Source organism: Scomber scombrus, chromosome 18, assembly GCF_963691925.1.
Source record: "Scomber scombrus chromosome 18, fScoSco1.1, whole genome shotgun sequence".
Lineage (NCBI taxonomy): Eukaryota > Metazoa > Chordata > Actinopteri > Scombriformes > Scombridae > Scomber > Scomber scombrus.
This window is the reverse complement of record NC_084987.1, coordinates 14,918,161-14,939,327: the sequence shown is the minus strand read 5'-3', so window position 1 is coordinate 14,939,327 and position 21,167 is coordinate 14,918,161. Positions and strand designations below refer to the sequence as shown.

General features: G+C 40.0%; 1 protein-coding gene across 2 annotated transcripts in view; it reads left to right on the top strand.

The window, feature by feature from the left end:
- Nucleotides 1–21,167, top strand: part of prkcab (protein kinase C, alpha, b) — a 103,963-nt gene that overhangs the window by 22,737 nt on the left and 60,059 nt on the right. For both annotated transcript variants that reach the window (XM_062438530.1, XM_062438529.1), the window contains exon 3: nucleotides 13,834–13,916. In XM_062438530.1, coding sequence (XP_062294514.1) covers nucleotides 13,834–13,916 — 83 coding nt within the window. The remainder of the gene's footprint in view (nucleotides 1–13,833; nucleotides 13,917–21,167) is intronic.

Sequence of the window (21,167 nt, the reverse complement as noted above, 5' to 3'; positions counted from 1 at the left end):
GCAAACACCTTCTTACATACACATATGCACACAGTCAATTTATATACTGAACGGCTAGTGTGTCTTTAATAACCCACCCCGCAGTCTGTTTCCATCCAGCAGATATTACAATAGCACATTATGACTGCTATGCCTTTGCAGACTCGGAGTCAAACTGAATGTCAGACACACACGGTAGCCTTGACAAGTCAGTTCAGACTGTGTCAACAGCTCTCTGATCCCAGCCAGCTGCACGGACACAGCAAATCCCAGTAGAGCAGTGTTGCGGTGGAAGCTATTGAGTGAAAAATTAGGTCCGATCCGTAAGAGCAGCTCTTCACGTGAAGCCAGAGAGGGCTGATAAGACACACAGTGGCAGAGAGAAGAGTAAGAGAGGTGGGCGTAATTGTATCTCAAAGTGAGGCTAACCACATATGTATTCAACGGGCCTGCATAATCACCCAAATGTGGAGAGCAGTTCAAATAAAGAGAAGGGTGCAAGGCTCAAAACCACTAGTCCTACAAGCTCTAAAAGCTTTTGTTGTTTCTTTTTTTTGGGTCCCACTTCAAGCTTTTGTTTATGTACGACTGATTTGTGTGATTACCTGGTGGGGAGTTTTTGCCAAGAGACCAAAGTAATAGTTGAACCTAGAGTGGAAAACATTTTCCATTAACTATACATTCATTGTTCCAAGCTTCAAGTGCCATGTATTCTTGGATGAGGGCTGTATAGCCTACAACCTTGAACTGAAATGTCTGCTGATAGATGAGTGTAGATCTTTTTCACTGGGATTAAAAGAATAATCTGCATTTATTATGACTTGAAAGCTACACTCATATACACTCTGTCTCTTCTGATAAGCTTGTTTGTTTCAACCGCTACTGTAATTCAGTATTCATTGTTACATTTAGAGATCCACTCCCAACATGATTATGACCAAAGATGTAGAGTAAATATACATTTTAGAATTTCTTGAACTGACGTCAGCGCAAAGATTACTTTGTTAGCCTTGCTTTGTGGCAGCAGTCTTTACTGACAATCTTTATAAGGTTAAAACAGTGGAATGTCTCTTTAAAGAGTGGAGACAAAAGGCAACATTTATGAGCTTATAGTAAATGTGGACATCCATATATCATCAAATCATTCATTCAACCTGTGTGACAAGATAAAAGGGTAAAGCTCATGGTAAGCCTCTGTCATTTTTTTCAGAGGAGAGGGGGACTATAGGTTTAAATCGAGTTTAAATGGCAACCGTGTGCATTTTCATTTTCACTGACATATAGTCCCGTCTGCTCAGTAAAAGGTCATGAGTTATTTAGTACACGCGAGAGCACAAGTGCTGACCAGATATATGGAGCAGGTATAAATTTCTCCTTCTGATCTCCTGATTTTTGAACTTAAGAAACACACCAATCACACATGCAGACTGAAAAGTTGCTGTGATTGTCAAAACCAGTGTGTGTAATTGTTTATGGTACATAACACCCAACCAAAGGGGTTTGAACAGTATAACCGAGCCCCCTGCCCGACTACCTGGCGACCCTGCCATCCCTTAAATCCCTCTGAGCATTAGAGCTGGAAAAGTCAGATCATTGTTGTTGAAAATGAACAGACTTAAGTCAAAGACAAAAAGTATTGAGAGAAAAAAAAAAGAATAAGACCACATGGGGTGGCGTGGGAGGTAGCAGGTGCTAATTGAAACCATCTTGCAGAAAACACAGAATGCCATTTCACCACAGCTGTTGCCTTTTGCTTTTCTTTCTCTTTCTTATTCAGCTCCAAATGGTACGAGCCACGCTCTCGACAGGCTGACTAATCGCTCTACATGGGCTTGGATGCAGGCGTGTGTGGATTTACTAGGCCAATTAGCCAAGCACAGAAATGCCTAGTGATGAGAAGAGTCATGCTCCCTTTCCTCAGACGAGTGCCATTAATCAGCAATAAAGAGGCTAAAGCAACACTACAGTGTACTGAATGCTTTACCACTCACAATGGCCAGATTTTCTGGCTCAAGCCTCTTGACCTCAATACAGCATGACTATGTTTCTCTGGGGCTCTGCAGTATTCGTGCTACAAAAATACACTTCTGGAAGGCTTAAGAGAGGGATAGAGAATGAGAGATTCCGGTGCCAGTGAGTGTGAGTGAGTGTGTGTTTTCAAGTATCTGCATCTTTGAGGAGTCTGTGTCTGCATGTGTAGGCATCCATCTCTGAGTTTCTCCCATCATCTACACATGCTTGGTGTGTGTGAGAGAGAGAGAGTGAGAGAGAGAGTGTGTGTATGGTGGCAGAGGACAGGCCTCTTGGTGAGAGTTGTCTAGTCTGCTTTTGTCTACTTGGCTGATGTGCAGTAAAAAGTCCCCTGCTGACCCTGGATCAGCTCATCAAGTCTGGGAAAGAAGATGGAAGCGTGTAACTCTTTACTGCATGTACTCTTATGTGCTTGTGAGCTGACTCACAGTCAGATAACACATATTCCATCTCAATTAATCAATCTCTGTTTTCTTTTTCCTCTTGCCACCTTTCTCAATTTCCTTTTTTATGCATTTTTTTCTTTCATTTGTCCCTTTCTTTCCTCTTTGCCTGTTTTTCTCCTCACGGTAATTATTAAACTGCTGTCTTGTCCAATTTCACACATATTATACCAACCTTAGACAACTGATAGAAAATCTGCCTCATTTCAAATGCCTCTTTTATCCTTTACTCTGAGCTGTGTATATATCGGCTGATTTACCATCAAATAAATTGTTATTATTCACGATTTACTACCTGTTTTTTCATGCCTGCAAAAAGGCCAGGATGATTCATCTTAATTTAAGCATTGTGTTTGTTCCTTTGACTCGAGCTAAACATTTAATTTAGTTCCAGCTGAAAGGAGTTTGTAATTGGAAATGTTTCTATGCTCACACACATGCACAATTAAACAATTATTTATTATTATTACAATTATTGATTATTATTCTCATTTCCCACTTGCATACTTTTTAAAAGCTTCTGAAATATTGCCAGTGCTTTTTTGCTCTTGTGACAGGCTACCCTTCTTGTTTGGCTCAGCCCATCTCAACAGAAATTTTAAAGGTGCTTCAAACTTTCAGCTATCAGTGGTTGGATCTCAAATGAAGACAGTTTCCTGTCAAAGTTTGAACAATTTTGGTTATTTCATGACTCTGTTTTTGCTGTTTTTGTCTGTAATTTTATAATTGGTTTGAAGTGGGCAGGGCTCAGTTTTTAAAAGGTGATCACATTCTCCCAAGCACCAATTGGAATTTAGCAGTAGGGACAGCCATAAGTGAAGTCATGAGCCCCTTTGACCACACTTCAGAAAACAAAGAAAACCCCAAAACCCAAATGACTTTTGTTCCGTTTTGAACAACACTTAAAAAATGTAGCTGGCGAAATTATCGAGTTGATTGCAAGAGATGCTAGGTGGAGCAAGTGACCATAATGTCAGCAGGGCTGGTATATTCACTCTGTGGCAACTGGTCTACTACAGATCAGTTGAAATACAACTGGGATTAAAGCTCTCAAAAATGCAGCAGATGCCATGAAAGAAACATTTAAAACAACCAAAGATGAAGTGGCAGTGGTTGAGCAACACTGCAAACGAGTTGAGGACAGACCGATCTGTGTGGGAAGAGAATTTAATAACATTTGAATCAAAATGTGATGACAGTTGTATGTTTGCCGGAGACTGATTTAATCAACCACACCCATATAGTCCTGATAAAGGGCAACAGCTGAGCTTTAGAGATTACGTTAAACTCTTCATAAATAATACGTAGAGCTTTGTTGTCTGGACTGTAAGTTTGACTATTGCTCATTTAGTCATGAAGATTGAATGTGTAAAGATGACAACAAAAAGATTTCAGATTGTTGCAGAGAAAGCAGCAGTTGCAGCAGTGTGAATTACTCGCATCATGGCTCAAGTTACATTTCTTACATTCAAACTAATCAGCATAAGAATAAATGCAAGAATAGAATACAGATTGATAGAAGCAGCTCACTGCTTTGATTTGATGCGAGTACAAGAAAGAAATAAGAGTGGCAAGAGAAAGGTCAAGAGCAAACATCAAAGTCGGAACATTTGAGTAGCAAGTGTGCCAATCTGCTTGGCTGCTATATTGTATCAGTTGTATATCAGCAGCTGGCAATATAGCCCTTCAGCTACATGAAGCCTGTAGCTTCATGTAACCTGTGACCAGTAGTAAAGAATGTGCCAAGTGTTTGCATCTTATATAATCAACAGCATTATCTAACATTTGTAGATGTGTTTACTCGTTGATGTAGTGTTGGCCATTGGCCCATAATTATCAGAGCTGTGTGTTAATGAAAGCACATGTTTATGTTATAACGTTTTCTTCACCAAAAAAGCAAGTTCACTTAAGGTCAATGTTTTCTGTGGAACATTTCATTACGGTCTCTATTTTTGTTTGAGAAACGCTTGACGACCTTGGAAAGACAGTTCAGAGATGAGAGAAAGAGAAAAAGATGAAAAAAAACTACACCTGTGAGAGAATTCATGGAAAGTGACTGAAAATGAGGAAAGATACAAGGGTGTTATTTATGTTTCAAAATGTCCAGAGACAAATTTAGCCTTGACTTCACTGGTCACAAACAAATTAGTCGAGGACATTCGGTGCTGCAGGAGTGGAAGATGGTCTGATGTTGATGTGTGGTATCAGCCAGTCCCCGGGCTTTTGGACTCGGACTTGGCTGTGACCTTTGCCATTTTGCCTGACTGGCTTCTGCCTCTGTGTAGACTGCGCACATAGAAGCAAGAATCGGTACAGAAAGCCATTACCTCAGGCGTCCAAACATTTATGCATATTCAGGATTGTGCTCTTTTTTTCTTTCTTTTTTCCACGTGTGTTTGCATGCATGGTTGTTCACTCCTGAACCTGATAGCCCGTCTAACGTACCGTCTAATTTGGTTCCATTTGTGTACAGCAGTGTCAGCCTGAGAGCTTTTGTATGGACCACAGCTAGTCAGACTCATTACATTACTACCACTGTGACACCTGATACACAGAGGCAGGGGGCTCTGAGCCAGACCACTGCAGGTGATACATCACTGTCTGGATATGTGTGTGTGTGTGTGTGTGTGTGTGTGTGTGTGTGTGTGTGTGTGTGTGTGTGTGTGTGTGTGTGTGTGTGTGTGTGTGTGTGTGTGTGTGTGTGTGTGTGTGTGTGTGTGTGTTTATGAGTGTGTATGAGTGTACTTCTGAGTAAATGAGGAGATGAGGAGACAAGAGAACCAGACTGTGAGTGTATACTATATGTGTACATTGTAATGTGTGCACTTATGTGTTTGTTTGTCTGTGTGTGCAAACATAATGGCTTTGTGCATTTATTCGTCTGCATTTTCGTCTGTATCTTTACAAATGCATGACAGGAAATGTGTGCAACCACAAGCATAAATGTGTACTCACATATTCGTGTCCTTAAACGTGCATTTGTGTGCACATGCCTGTGTTAAGAGTTATATTTAATTCATGAGGCAGTATCACTATATCCCCTGATGTCTGGCAGCCAACCACTCCCACCTGTAGTTTCAAATAATTGATCCAGTCCTCCTGTATCCATTTTTTAATACAAACCCCATTAATGCTGCAAAATGTGTGTGTGCATTTGTGTGAGTACAATTTTCATGTGTGTGTGTGCATCATACCTAATAATCGTTGTATTTGTGTGTATGCTTGAGTGGCTCTGCCATCTTTTTCTACAAATTAGGCATTGCAGGGGTGTATGTTTGCTAAAAACCTTCCTAAGTCCTTTGTAACTATTATCTAGTTTCAAATATACAAAATATTGTATATTGTATATATACTATTAAAACTTAGAATCATCTTAGCTAGAAAACACAGTGATGTGTAGATCAACGAGGAAACATCTGTATGCCCAATAAGAAGCAAACTACTATGTAAGCAGGAAGGTACTGTAGCATCACAAGTTGTCACATAACTTCCAAAAACAAGAGTTTTAGGAGACAAAAGATAAAATGTAAGTATGACTGTTTCATTTTATACCTGAAGGCATATGTGTATTTTATAATTGAGTATTCATGCAGTTTACAGTGTGAGGGAAATATCAGAATCTGCTAAGATAGTTTGGTAATTTTGTAAACACTTCTAACATTATAACCAAACAGCAATTTCCACAGATTGAGGCTGAAGCAGTACAGAAGTACCTTAAAGTGTAATGCCACTGACAGCCATGAGATGCTGGTTCCTACATACTCAAATTCAAAAAGCATCAACCTCTCTCTAGAAATAATAATTGTTTTCACAAAGTCTCACCAATATGGTATCAATCACTTATATAGTAAATCCAGGCCTTCTAAAAAATGTACTGGTGGTCATATTGAAATTATTATTATTAATTATTGATTTGAAGACTTATAGTAGCTTTGATGTCAGCTAAGTGGGTGTTGATTGACAGCTGTGATTGACTGGTTGCTCACCTGCTGCTCTCGCCAGCTCCTGAATTTCCTCAATTTAGCTCAAGTAACTAACAGGTTGATAGGAAGGTAGTAGTGTGTGTTTCCAGAGTGTGGAAGGCAGCACCCCATATTCCTCGGAAGATCCTGGTTCCAAACAGAAAAGATTGCACTAACCAACTTTGGACTTCAAACCAGCTCTTATGCTAACCACTGGGAGATGGCATACCTCACTAAGTCCATCTTTATATACAGTCAGTTATTACTAGGCTAAGTTTGAACATATAGAGAGCTGGCTCAATCCGCTCCTGAAGCTGAAAGTTAGAAAAATCATGAGTTATCATTAAAACGATTGATCCATTTGCAAACAGAGATTCATTGCTGCTAGCCCGAGCCACTCAGGACATGCATAGTCTACACAATGTGTGTTACAGTTTTTACACGCCTTGTCACAAACCACAACGTGCCAAAAAAAAAAGAAAAAATAGTATGCACCCTGGGGACATTGTCCCCATAGTCTGTTTGCTGTAACAAGCTGTCCAGACATGCATAATCAAACACAGATAACTGCCATCACCTGTCAACCTGCAGCGCTGTGTGGGAGGAGACTTGGAGGTGCTGTGATACAATCTGACAGGGTCAAATTCACCTTCAACTCAATTTGTAGCCCGCCCCTCTTTTTCTCGACCAATGAGATGCCACAAGGCTCCCATATTCTCTGTAACTGTGCGTTAAACACACAGCAATTCAGTAAGTTTGCCGTAATTGTTTATTTTTGCTTTGTTAAAAACTGAGACACATCCCTACTGTGCTGAATCTCCCCTGAGGTGCTTTCTTCTCTGTTCTCTGCAGTTCCCTACTCCCATGCAGAAATTACATAATTCCTTATGCATGCACATATATAAACAATCAAATACATACACACACATGCATATTCATGCAGCAGGATATTGTGATGATTGAGATAATTGCTAGACACTAACACAATATAGGGAAGGTTCACTAATTTTGTATGCTCTTAATGAGACATTTTATAGAAGATTATTATGTTTGAGTCTTTTCTGCTCGCATCATCATGTCTGATTTCCGTCTCCCATTCCTCTCCCTTCTTCTCTTTTCTTTTTTTTTTGCTTGCTTTGCTTTGGTTTTTATCCATCAGTTGTCTTTGTGCTTGCTTTCAAGGTCACACATTCAACTCTGTGTTAACTCTGTGTGTGTGAGGGATAGAGTGTTTGTGTCTCCTCTGCATGTCTTTGTCCGTTATGTGCCTGTAGCATGCGTGATTGGATGTATGTGCTGAAATTGAGTTTCCAGGTCTTTGTTGTAGCTGCAACTCTGTCCATTTCCTCCCTCTGCAGGTAATAGCTGCTTGCCAGTAAATACCATACATACTTCATTTCCCAAGGGTGGTAAGAAAAGAACAGACACTTACAATATATTGTGAATGATATGATACACTGTGAAGCTATTTGGTCTACCGTGTTTGTAGCAGGGAAACAATCTGCCATTAGTAGTAGACAGGACATTTTTCCTGCTGAGGGAATTTGAAGGTGACCCGCCTGGCTTCAAATTCTTTGCCATTAACAGTTGTGTGCTATGTGGCAAATAGAAACTAACCATTTAGTATACTAGTCATTAAAAGTATGACTCAGTTTTCTAATAAGACGTTAAACAGGACAGATGCTGTACAAAGTACAAAGCAAGTTCAGGTTTTTTTTTATTTCAACTGAGAAAAATACAGTTTCTTCAGAAGTCGAGTGTAAAACTGGGAAATGTCAGATAAAACATAAAGGCGTTGTGACAAAAACATCAAACAGTGTGTGGGTGCATGAAAACCTGGATGTAGATCCAAGGATGTTCACATAAAGTGCATGTAGCTTTAAAACTAGTTGAAAGATTAAACAATATAGTATAAATGACCTCAGAATTATTTTTGACCTGTGTAAGCTCTTTTTGTGTGTATATGTAAATTGTAAATTACATTTAAATGATTCAGATATTATATTTTAAGGAATGTAAAAAGAGTACTAGGAAAATAAAATGTTAAATATCATCCCACAAGGATCACGGCAGGCTGAGCCTTTCTTACAATCTTAACTGTCCTTGAGTCACTTCTAGCGCCACTAGTCTCAAGAGAGAGTTGGTGGTTAGAAGTCATGGTCGCAAAGACAGTGCTGAAGTCAGAGACCGCAATGAGAGATAAAAAAAAAGTATAAATCATTTTTGTGGTTCATTTCTCCAACATGGTATAAACATTAATAGAGCTGCAATGATAGGTTGATTAATCAATTAGATGACTGACAGAAAGTTGACGATCAAGTCAAATTTTTAAGAAAAATGCTTAAATTCTCTGGTTCGTGCTACAAAAATGGCATTTTCTTCTGGTTTCTACAGTCCTTTAAATTAGTAAACTACAGTATATGTCTTCACATTTTTTAATCAGAAGATTAATTGATAATAGAAATAATCATTAGTTGCAGCCTTAATCGTTAACAGTGCTTAAAGAGGCTAGATTTGCTCCTGTTTTGTTGTTAAGCATGTATTTCACCAAAAGGGGTTTCATACCATCCACAGTCTCTATAGAATGACTTTTTTGCTGGTTTATGAAGAAATTAGCTTTTAGCATAGATGAAATTATGCAACCTATAATTGTGAATGTTCCAGTGTGAGAGTGGAAACTAGTGGACATGATCAGGACAGTGAACAACAGATAGATGTAGTTTCTCTTTGAGTTTGACCTTTGAACTCCATCAAAATTTGACGAGAACTTGACACAGGCAGGTCTCTCTGTATTGTATGCAGCCTGCAGTGCACTGGCCCATTGTCTTGTATGATTCCCTCTATGGTTGCTTTTTCCACCGCTCTCATTCAGCACTCACACACGCTTGTGACAGATATAGCGTTTCATTCATCATTCACTGTTCTCACACAAGCAGGCTGTGTTTGCACATGGACGTGTGTATCAGCGCACTGCCGCCTGTGTATTTATAGTGTCCATTGGCCAGGTGTAGAGGAAATGTCTTCTCTCACTTCTCCAACACAGTGGGGTTCAGTACACACTGTTCCAGCCCTGGCCAGAATCAAGCCTAAAAATAACCAAGAATGGACACTCCTCTCCTCTCCTCTCCTCTCCTCTCCTCTCCTCTCCTCTCCTCTCCTCTCCTCTCCATTCAATTCCATTCCATTCCATTCCAGTTCTCCCTTTTCTTCTCCTCTCTTTTCCTATCTCCTCTTTGCACAATCAGCAGCCTGGTTGGGAAGAAACTTGTCTCTGTCTGTGTTTATATGAAGTTTACTGTAAGCACAAAAGTAATTGATAACTTGTATACATAATTTCCACACAATTTGTGTCATCTGACATTTCCCTTCAAACAAAGCTGACAGACTTTCAGCATTTCCCGATCACTTGACTTCAAGCAGATTAAAAAAAATCTGTAGCGATCCAGCATTTGGCTCCCAAAAAACATCAATCCCTATAGTCGTAGGAGCCTTAAATCCCTTTGGATTTTGTTCCCTCCCTCTTCGCCTGTTCAACCATCCTCTCACACACTTCCCTCTTTCCTCCTGTAAATCTCAGATCAAAGCTGCAGTCCTCTTTGTGTTCTGATGCACTCTGGGGGCCCGGATCAATTGAATGTGTCTGCAGGGTATTGAGTTGGTCCAGCACTGCAGGTGTCCTGCCCTCTCCCTTACCTCCACCGCAAGCCTTTCTTCTGGGCAAAAGCCCGCCATAATTCTATTAACTGTGGCTCGGTAGATTACCAATTTGACCAGATTAGCCAGAGTTAAAGTGTCAGCAGTGGGGAGATAGGGATGTAGAGGTGTAAAAATGCCACCACACAGTACAGTTAAGCTGCACCTAAAGTAGCAGGCACTCACATGTATTCATGTATGCATGTGCACACTTCAAATGATGCACACAAGCATCAGGTGCAATGTGCTTCCTTCTGTCTGCACATACTCTCATACACTCACAAGAAAGCATTTGTGTGGTGTAAGCTGCTTTGTAATGCCAAAGCCCTTTATCTATGTGCTTATGCAATTAAGCTGTTGAAACAAAGCCCATAGTAATTAATCATAATATCCCTGACGATACAGTATGTCAATGTGTCACCTCTGGTCCTGCTGCTTAACAAAGCTCTCCTGAAAATAAAGCTACACTTCTTATGACTGAGTTACCCAATCAGATCTCTGCACTTGAGTTGTACTTAGGATTTATTATGGTGGCATAAAATTCACAAAAAAAATCCCCCTCCTATCTAAGTATTCCTCCAAGTGTCTTTGTATTTGTTTCTCCCTGTTTATAGGAGAGTGTGAAGGAACTTGTAAGGTTTGCGAGGTGTCTTCACAGCACCTGATTTGTTGGGTTCATATAACCTCCCGTAAGCTCCCAGAGTACCATTGTGTTTCAGCCAGTGTAGCATATTGGCTCTTACTCTCTGAAAACAGCTTTTAGATTTATGTGTATATCAGTGTGCTATCGCACAAACGTCGACAGCAAGGATTATAGTCACAGAGAAACACTGCCTCTGTCTTGTGTAAGTCAGGGTACAGTAAGCCCTCCTGACAACATCAGCACACACGCATTTCACCTCTTGAACTGAGGCCAGTGTCAAGCCAGTATCTCAACACTGTAGCACCAGAGGACACTCATACTGGTCTGAGATCAGCACTGAACTCAGGCGGATATGGATGAGTGGGTGTGTGGCTGCGGGTGTGAGGAGCGCTGATGGAGGGAGAGAAAGAACTGCAGACGTCATTGCTACCGTGATTCACATATTGTAAGTAGGCAGTGGGGAAGAATAGAGTAACCTGTTGGTTGCACTCAGAATTAATCCTGCTGAGGAAAAACTTACAGAAGTGCAGCACAAAGGAGCATGTAAACAAATGTTTTCTTAATTCCATTGACAGTAGAGTGGGCACTACGTGGGATGGAAGAATTACAAGTTTGACTTCAGGGTGAGTTGGAGGTGGATATAGAGTGGGAATGAATGCTGTGAGACAATAGTTAATATTCTCACTAGTCGTTGATACAAAATTCGATTTGTAGACTAATTCCAAAAAGTACAGTCTGATTTCAACTATAGGTGTCACAATATACCAGTACTGATGTGACCGTCATATAAAACAATGAAATATTGATAACATGTTCATAATACACATATCACAATATCTTTTGAATTATCCAGGGATTCTTTTGGCCACAATGATCGGGTTGTGAAAATCTGATAGTGTGACAGTCTTAATTTCAACCCTGATTTTCTCGTCTTCTTTCTCCCCCTTTTCAGATTTAACAAGGTTGTGTGGTCTTTTTGGTGCAGCATTGAATTCATGAACCAATTCTGAATCCTTTTGAGTCTAATAAGGTTTCACTTCTGACTAATATCAACAGCAACAATTCAGAGATTGAATTTAAATCTTTAATGTGTTTTTTTTTAGCTGACAAGGCTGAAACAGTGTAGAGTTTCAGCATAATTAATGTTGATGACATGTAACTCCAGCAGAAGATAGGAAATGTTGATATCCGACACATTGAAATAACTTTTGCATCTTATCTTTTGCAAGCTCGATCCAAATACCTGACTCAGAACTATTTTAATTGGGCTCAACGGTGATCTTACTAAATTAATGAGCTTAAAATATTGATATGATATGCATTACAGTCTCTGACTCCTGAACCTGATGTGACACAATCAGCTGAATGTTTTACTAAAGCACAGTCGCCACTCACTGTCTTGTTAATCTATAAAAACACAATTTACTCACAGTAGCGGAGTAGTGTTCAGAGGGATGCCTCACTCTCTAACCAATGATCTTTGACGGGGAACAGAGGGAGCAGATGCTATAATCTGCCGCCGGTGATGTTTGTCATTCCAACCGGCAAAATCTGCTAAAAATGCAAACCCTGCTAACATCACCTGAATTTATTCGTACTTCTGCTCATTTAAAGAATGAGGACACATAAAAGTGTAAGAGTTTTGTGAATCTGGATAATTTGCTGAGTGATACTACATCCTAAGTGGAAATTGTCTCCTTGTTCTGTGTAAGCTTTTTGACATGAAAGGTTTGGAATATCACTGGGTTTTGTTTTTTTTTTTAGCACAGTACATTATGAAAATGACAAATGGTGCAGATGACAACTTCAGAGCACGGATAATTCGCTGTGGGATACTATTTTGCTGAGCTTTTTTATCCCCCCCCCTTTCTCCTGCTCTGCCTCGTTTCCTCTTTATTACTGAAAGAGATGAATTTGTACTGTACACTGCCACTGGCTCAGCACTACACTGCTGCCAAGGGAATATCCAACTCTGTCTGACACACATACACATAGAAATGCTGTATTGAGTATTAGGGTTGGATTAGGATTATGATGATAGAAACAATCATTATGTTGAAAATACTGATGATGATACAAATGCCCTATATTAATGATGATGACATATCTATCTATCTATCTATCTATCTATCTATCTATCTATCTATCTATCTATCTATCTATCTATCTATCTATCTATCTATCTATCTATCTATCTATCTAATTAACTGAGCATCATGATACAGTACAGTCCTTTTCATAGAAACCCCTGCTGTTTAATTGGACTTCTCAGTAAACTCATTCCACTTGTTTAACCAATGCCTGTCAGATTGTCTGGCAACTGTGACTTAGCTGGCAGAGTGAAAGACAAAACCACACAAATAGGATGGTGGGAGAGCACACGAATGAGCCGGCAGCTCGACAATGAGCAAAGCAGACAGATTGTGCAAGAGTGCAAAAGAAAAAAGAATGAGGAATTTCAAATAATGGCAGGGGAAAATACAGTTTGGTGTGTGTGGAGAGTCAGAGAGGGAGTCAGCTTGTGTTCTTGCTGTCACAGATGTCCGTCCACGCTTTTTGCTTCTCCCTCCAGATCTGCGGCAGCACCCAAATGTAAATACCATTGTCACTGACGTGAGAGCAATGTCAGGTGTCATGTCACCCATTTCACGCTGAGTGACACTTTGGTAGAGGCAGACCCCAGTTCAGTGGGAGACAATGATTCAATCGGTGTCAACTCGACAGATTGTAAATAGCTGATGGCTGCAGAAAACACAAGATCATAGTGGCATTGTTTGTGTGGGTGTGAGTGTGGGTACCTATATGTGTGCAAGTGTGTCTGTCTGTATTTGTTTGTGTGTCTGTACAAGACTTTCAAACTCACTTTGAGGTTGATTGATGATAATGTACATGCATATTTTCTCACTTACTGTCTCTGTCTTTCTGTCGCTCTATGTTTGTCACTATGTGTTTATAGTTTTCCCATAAAGAGGCAAATTTCGTGGTTGAATGCACTTCATGTGCATGTAAGCACAAGACAGATTGCCTTCAATGTGTCATAAATTGTTGCTGTAAACTCTCTTCTCTCTCTTTCTTCTTTCAGTGTGCTGTTTTGTGGTTCACAAACGGTGCCATGAATTTGTCACCTTCTCCTGTCCTGGGGCTGACAAGGGTCCTGACACAGATGTAAGTTTTAAATGCTTTATGCTTTTTTCTCTAAATATCCAGATACCTGAGTGCATCTGTTTGCACATAAAGACACACAATAACAATACTTACACTACAGCACGTAGAAGAAAAAAAAAGATAAAAGGATTAAAACTACTATAAAGATCTATACTACAGCAGCTATCCACAGCATTTTCAAGTAGTGCAGGTTGCATGAGCGTAACATGTTTTAAGCACATGATCCCACACTGGCTTCCCACTCTGTGAGCTCAGCTGTATTTGATGGAGTGAGTGCTCTGTGGTGGAGGGCGAATGGTTTGCCCTCAAACCACCTGTGACCCCCTCAGTATGAGCACATTTTACTACAAATCTAAAACTAATAAATTTCATTTCTTTTTTTAAATTACTACCAAGAGTCATATGTAATCACTTCCTTCGATAAAAAGCATACTGCATATCACAGAAACAACTTCTATATTTCAGTGCAAATTTTTCTGAACATCAGATTCATGGTAGAAAAGTGGCTGTCCAGTGAAGTTTTCTGCCTGTGGTCTACCACAGTGTTACAAAGAGTACAAAACATTTTCCCTCCACTGTAGCCTAAAACATTTGAGAATTGTTTTGCACAGCCTATGGCAATATTTTTTGTTGGCAAGTTAGACAAGTCCATTTTCCATCTGAATGCCTGTCTGAATCCTTACTGAATGCACACTGTCCACTACAATTACATAAGTTACCACAACACAAAACGTGACAATTGGTCCAAATCACAAGTGGTCTGTTAATTTGGTCATTTCATGCAAAATATAGCAAAATTGCAAGCTCTTGAAAATATTGCAGATATTAATTGAATTTGTATCAACTATTGCAATCATAAAATTGCAATTTCCTAAAGTAAAGTTGTTTCCAGTGTGGCTGACTAATTCTAACTTTAGTTAGTTCATGTGTTTCCTGTGTGCTTTATTTTAATGAGACAGAACAGGCTGCATTGTTATTAAGTTTGGTTGTCCCCTCTGTGTTTGACACTGAAATTCCCTCGTGTATACTGGTGTATAAATAATATATCGTGAGAGAGAGTACTGCAATATATCAACATATTGATTTTTCATATTGTAAGCCACCTATCTGCAGCCTGTTGCATGTGAATTACTTCTCTGTTGCTGTATCTGTGCTGCTGCTGTAGCCGTTTGCATCAACACATCAGGTGTGATAACATTGTACCTCATTAGTTTCTCTTTCCCCCGAGCCCAGGGTGACGGTGTGTTGTAAGTGTCAGTGTCTGACCCTCATGGTACCTCAGGGTGCAGCATCTCAGTTTGGAGCGTATATGTGACCCTGCTGTAACTATTGACAATCGACGTCAGTCTCCTCTTCCCTCCAGCCAGGAATGAGGTCTGTCTTTAGTCAGAGAAGAGGTGGGGGTCAAGCAGAGTCACAGCATGCATGCACTGCTATCTGCAACAAGCTTCTGCATGGCAGTAGCACATATGAACATACAGTGTATGTACACATAGAGAGGATAAGGCAGTATACTGACCCAGCAGTGGTACTTTCACCAACTGAAAACACAAAGAGCCAATTAGACGCTGGTGTTCTTGCTCTTCAGCTTCACTAGACTGAAAGATCTGCTAATGAGCGTTCCCTCTCTAAGCACAGACAGACAACCATACCAACGGTCTCTCAAAATCAAAATCTCTGTCTTTAATGACTCCATTGTCTTAAACACTTGATTAACTGCAATGACAGTACTGTGTTTGTTCAGCACCTTCTCCACATGATTTCCATGTTCTCCTCATTAGTTCATTGCAGGTAGTTAAAGTGTTTTAAAAAGACAGAAAGTCAATGCAGTTTAGCCAAGCTGTGCACTTTTGTTTTACGCGTGGTGTTTTATCAAGTTTTATCAAAGCAGTCACTCTGTATTGGCTGCTCTCTCAATCTTGCTTTCTTTCTCATTAGTCTTGTCTGTTGTCTTCCAAGACCCATTGTTCATTTTCTGCATCACTAAAGTGCTACCTTTATTTTCATTCAACAGTGTTTGTCACTTTCTACCTGCCTAACTATTTCTCCCTGTCTCTCCTGCTTCATCTTTTTTAAACTCTCTCTCTCGCGCATGCACGCACGCACTCACACACACACACCTACTTTGCTGGTTCCAAGTGCCCATTGCAAATTTTGGTCGGCCTGTGTTTGTGCCTCTTATCTACCGACTGGCTTTGGCACAGAGTGGATAGGGAGCCCTTTGGAGACGGACCTCTTTGAATTCCAAATGATGATATTGGACTAGCTCATACACAACAGGCTTCTTTTCCTTTAGTCCTTCCAGTTTTCACAATTTTTTTTCAATTAGAAATGTTATGTAGCAGCAGTGTTTCGTATTAAACAGTCAACACACACACATATATACAGTACCAGTCAAAAGTTTGGACACACTTTCTCATTCAACTGAATGGTACTGTATATAGCTACAGTTACAGTGAATTCAAAGTGTGCCTACTATTCCCAACCGTATTTATTTATTTTCTATTATTTTATTTCTTTTTAAAGTATTTATTTATTTACTATAAAGTAGGCTTGAAGTCTTTTATTTGCAGGACCAAAAGAAAGTGTGTGAATAAAACATTTAATTAAAAATGAGCAGTGTTTCCTTCCATTGTGTAAATAATCGTGATAATCGTATAATCATGATTTTTCATCTCACAATAATCGTGACACTAAAATCTGATATCATGACATCCTTACATGTGAGTATTAGCAGCAGTAGGACAGTGTATGTAGAATTAACTCAAAATAAACCATAGTGTCTAGGTTCATTGTAATGAAACATGTCAGCCAGTGCATCGATTGTGGCTCATTGATGTCTAAATGACACATGGGATTGGTTTGTCAAAATTTACATGATAATGATGAAAAACTGAACATTAGTGGACAATAGGAGAACAAAATATTTGTATAAGTTGCTACATACTTAAACCTAGCTATGTTGTGCAGTATATCATCCATGATTTATATCATCCACCAGAATCCTCCACCTGAGGACTTTGGTGACATGCACCAGTCAAGTAATGTATAGATGGACCCCTGCCAAGGAGTGAAACTTTAGTTCTGATTTCTGTCGATGACTCACCAAAACCTATCCATCAATCCATCCCTCCCTCTCACCATCACTCCATCTACACTCCTCCATCTTTGCCAGTCAGCTTCTGAATCAGTGTGGTGTCATGACTCTCTGATTTTGGCTTTGGGCTTGGACACACAAACATTGTCACTTTCTCCTTATCTCTAACTCACACACACATACACACACATACACACACATACACACACACACCCTCTGTCCCTTTGCACTGTGGGTTGTGAGTAACCCTTGTGCCAGCTTCAATGCGTGAATGGCGTCATCTGTCCGGCAGATGCTTTGATCCACTTGCACAACGACATGGAGGAGAGGGAGTTGTTCACATTAGCATTTGAGTGAAAAGTGTTCTCTCTCTCTCTCTCTCCCTCTCTCTCTCTCTCTCGCTCTCTCTCTCTCTCTCTCCTTCTTTCTCTCTCTCCCTGTTTTTCATTCACCATGTTGTGAAGCGTAGGTGGTAAATAGTGCTGTATTATCAGTCAAGGATCACTCTGGAACCAGTGAATGAAGGTGACTCATCCATAGAGAAACAATATGGGTTTCACAACCAGATAACATGCACATAATAGGTCTGGATCTTTGACTAGATCAAGGCTTTCTCAAACCTTTTTTTTTTTCCTTTTTGTGATATTACTTCATTTCAGTGACAGATTTGGTCACCGTGACTGGGGAGATTATGCTTTACATGGGTATATTGCTGTTACTCTCTTTGGCAAATCCTCTTTCCAACCATCTGTCTTTTGCCCTGTTCATTAACAACACTGCAGCAGAGTGTTGCATGTGTTTCATGTATTTTTTTCCCCTCCATCCTCCTCCATGTGTTTGATATATCACGTGTCTTTGCCTCACAGAACATTTTAATGAATGTTTTTAGATTTACTGTGTACCAATCTGAATAGAACATACCTGTGTCAGGGCAAATATTAAGCCAAGAGATATATTACTTACATATTACATTTTACCATCCACATAGTATCAATGTCTCTTAGTGGTGTCTGGAATGCTATTAAGCATGATCAAGTGCAAAACGGTTAAAATAGTAAGAAAATGCAACAATTTCCCAGTCCCAGTTAGTCCTCAATGTTACCAGGAAGGAACTCTGATGAAGGGTTGTGGTGAAGATGAGAACTTGACTCAAATATTTTTGGTTTGGTTTTTGGAAAAAATGCTTTTTGAAGATACAACACACTTTCACACTGTTGGGAAAGTTTCCCTTATTCATCCAAGGAGAAGAGAGTCCTTATCCCTGAAGCCTTTTCTCTCATAAAAAGTGAAAGACTAACATTAAAGCAGAATGTAAATCCCAAATCTGTGTAGTTTGTCTATAGTCATAAACTGATACTTTCTTCTCAAGTTCTTGGAAGAAATAGAAATAACTTCCTCAGACAGGTAGCATTTTTAAACTCTTTTTGTCCTTTGAGCTCCTAATGATCTGGAATTGCAGTAATTCTAGACTCACAGGTCAGTCTCTAAATGCTTTGTTCATACAGACTGAGGACAATCTCCCTTGTTTTTTTTCTGAAACTGGGCGGAAACCATTAGAGAGTTAAAAAAAACAACAACCGCATTACGGGACCAATCCAAAGTCTTTAGAGTGGCTCTTCATATTGGGGCGAGTGAACATTTAGTTTGCTGTCAAGGAGAATCCGGGGGGGACACACACACACACACACACACACACAGTATACTCACAGTATAAACTAGTGCAGCTCAACCCTGTGTTCCTTAGTACACCCGTCATCAGCGTTCAGGCCTGTTGACACTTTGACTCAGCTGAAACCTACACTCCTCACTTAATTGGTATGATGAGCAAAGTGAGTGCCATCATTAGCCACTGGCTCTGGTGGAAATGAGGATAGAGGAAAAGAGGAAGGAGAGGACAGTAAATGGGGAATAGCAAGAAGAAGATTATTGAGCAGCTTTGTTGTTGTTGTTGTTGTTGTTTATTCCATAAATACAGAATACTGTGATATTAAGTGATATTTTGCTTTTCAATGTATTTGTCTTACAAACATCCTAATTCCTTCTTTATTGTAGAAAAATGTAATTGTATAATACAGATGTTTATCACTTGGTAAAACCTCAGCTTCGTTATGAAGGAGAGGAAAAAGGTTTTATTCTCACTGTCACAGAGGCCATGAAAAAAACTAAAACACTAACCAGCTGAGCTGTTTCCAGCTCAGCAGTTAACTATCAGCTGTATCCAAATGAGGTCATTCCTAATTCAGCTTCAGTTTGTCAGTTAGATTACTGGCGGCTCAGTTTAAAGTCTTAAGAAATTGTGACTTCCATGTTGGGACAATGACATTAGGAAGAGAGCACATCAGAGCACCCAAAAAATTGGAAAAAAAACAACAATTTATGAATGCTTGTAGATTAGCTAAAACAGTACACTGAGACAAGTGTGTATGTGCATGTTTATTGTTGTGTGTGAGTGCCGGCACAGGTGTGTGTGTGTGTGTGTGTGTGTGTGTGTGTGTGTGTGTGTGTGTGTGTGTGTGTGTGTGTGTGTGTGCGGTTGACTTCAGCTAATTATCCAGCAGCGCATATGGCTGAGTGGCACTGAAAGGACAGTGGCTTATACAGGGGGTGGACACACTATCCCTGACATCTGTACAGACTAATGAAAACCAGTGCAACAACCATACAATTAATGCACATTTTCAGAATTTTACAATGCTCAGATTGTTGTTGATATCGATTCAGCCAAGGTCTCATAGTTAATAATCATCTTCCACAAAGCAGGTTTTTAAATATCATCTTGAGTGACCCACATTACTGATGTTGAAAAGGTGAAGAATTGAGGGAAATGGAAAAATTGTATAGTATAGTTGTCATTAATTGTGACTCATATTTCCGCACTGCTCTTTCTAAGACACTTTTACACTGGGTATTAGCTCTGTCCTGATGACGTGATTATGTACACACATTCACTCATCGCTGATATCCCAAAGGGGCTCATATTGTTGATGTTCCACTTATTTGTGCAAAAAAAACAAGATGGCTGGCTGCTTTATTGCCTGGTGCACAGTACCTGTCAACTGTCATCTGCCTACTGTCAACCTGTATTGAAAGAGAGAGGGAGCTCCGCAATGAGTCGGATGAAAAGAATTGGAGTCGTTGAGTGTTTTCGGCATCACTTTGACACATTGACAGGTGGTGAGCTGAGACATGGCAAATCCCTTGTTCCTCCCTTCCCCTTGTCCCGCTGTCTGCAGTTGTGACAGCTGAGTGCTTCTTTGTTTTCCCTCCTCAAAGGTTACAGCCTCTGTCCCGGTGCATTTCATGGGCATCAGTGGAAGTCTGGGGACATTGTTATGTATTTTATCTCTCTCTCTCTCTCTCTCTCTCTCTCTCTCTCTCTCTCTCTCTCTCTCTCTCTCTCTCTCTCTCTCTCTCTCTCTCTCTCTCTCTCTCTCTCTCTCTCCCTCTCTCTCCATATATATATGGGGGATTTGTATTTTGTCTATTTTCCCATGCTCAGATATTAGTAATTCCCAGATGTCTTTCCCACTAGTATCTTAGCAAGGTGCCATGGTAGCATTAGTCTGGTCCATAGCTTACATTTCAGTGGTGTCTCACACCATTAGCCCACAAGTCTCAAGCCATTACCCTCCCAGCAGCTCAGCTCTAACCTGCAGTAACAGCTGCAAAAGCTAACTAACATGCCTGCTACAGCAGCTTACACAATGTCAAATCTCTCCACATGTTAATGCTGAAGTGCACAGAGAGCAGATTACAGCTTAGAGAGTCAGATCTCTCTCAGTGCGTCAACATGTGCAGCCCAAGAGCCCGCAGAGAAATTAACTTTGACGTATATGCCATACAATATGTAAGATAGAGGGATCAGCTTAAAAGACCAGTGTGTAAGTTTTAGTGGTATCTAGTGGAACGGACTTGGCAGAAATGGGGTATAATATTAACAAGTATGTTTTAATTAAAGTATAATTCCATGAAAATAAGAGTTGATGTGTTTTCGTAACCTTAGAATGACTCCTTTATATACATAGGGAGCTTCTTCCATGGAGGCCGCCATGTTGCACTGCCATGTTACTATGGTAGCCCAGAACGCTAGAGAGGGGCTTCTTCCTATTCTCACGAGTTTCACGACCAAAATACACTTGGGAGGGAAGGGTTGA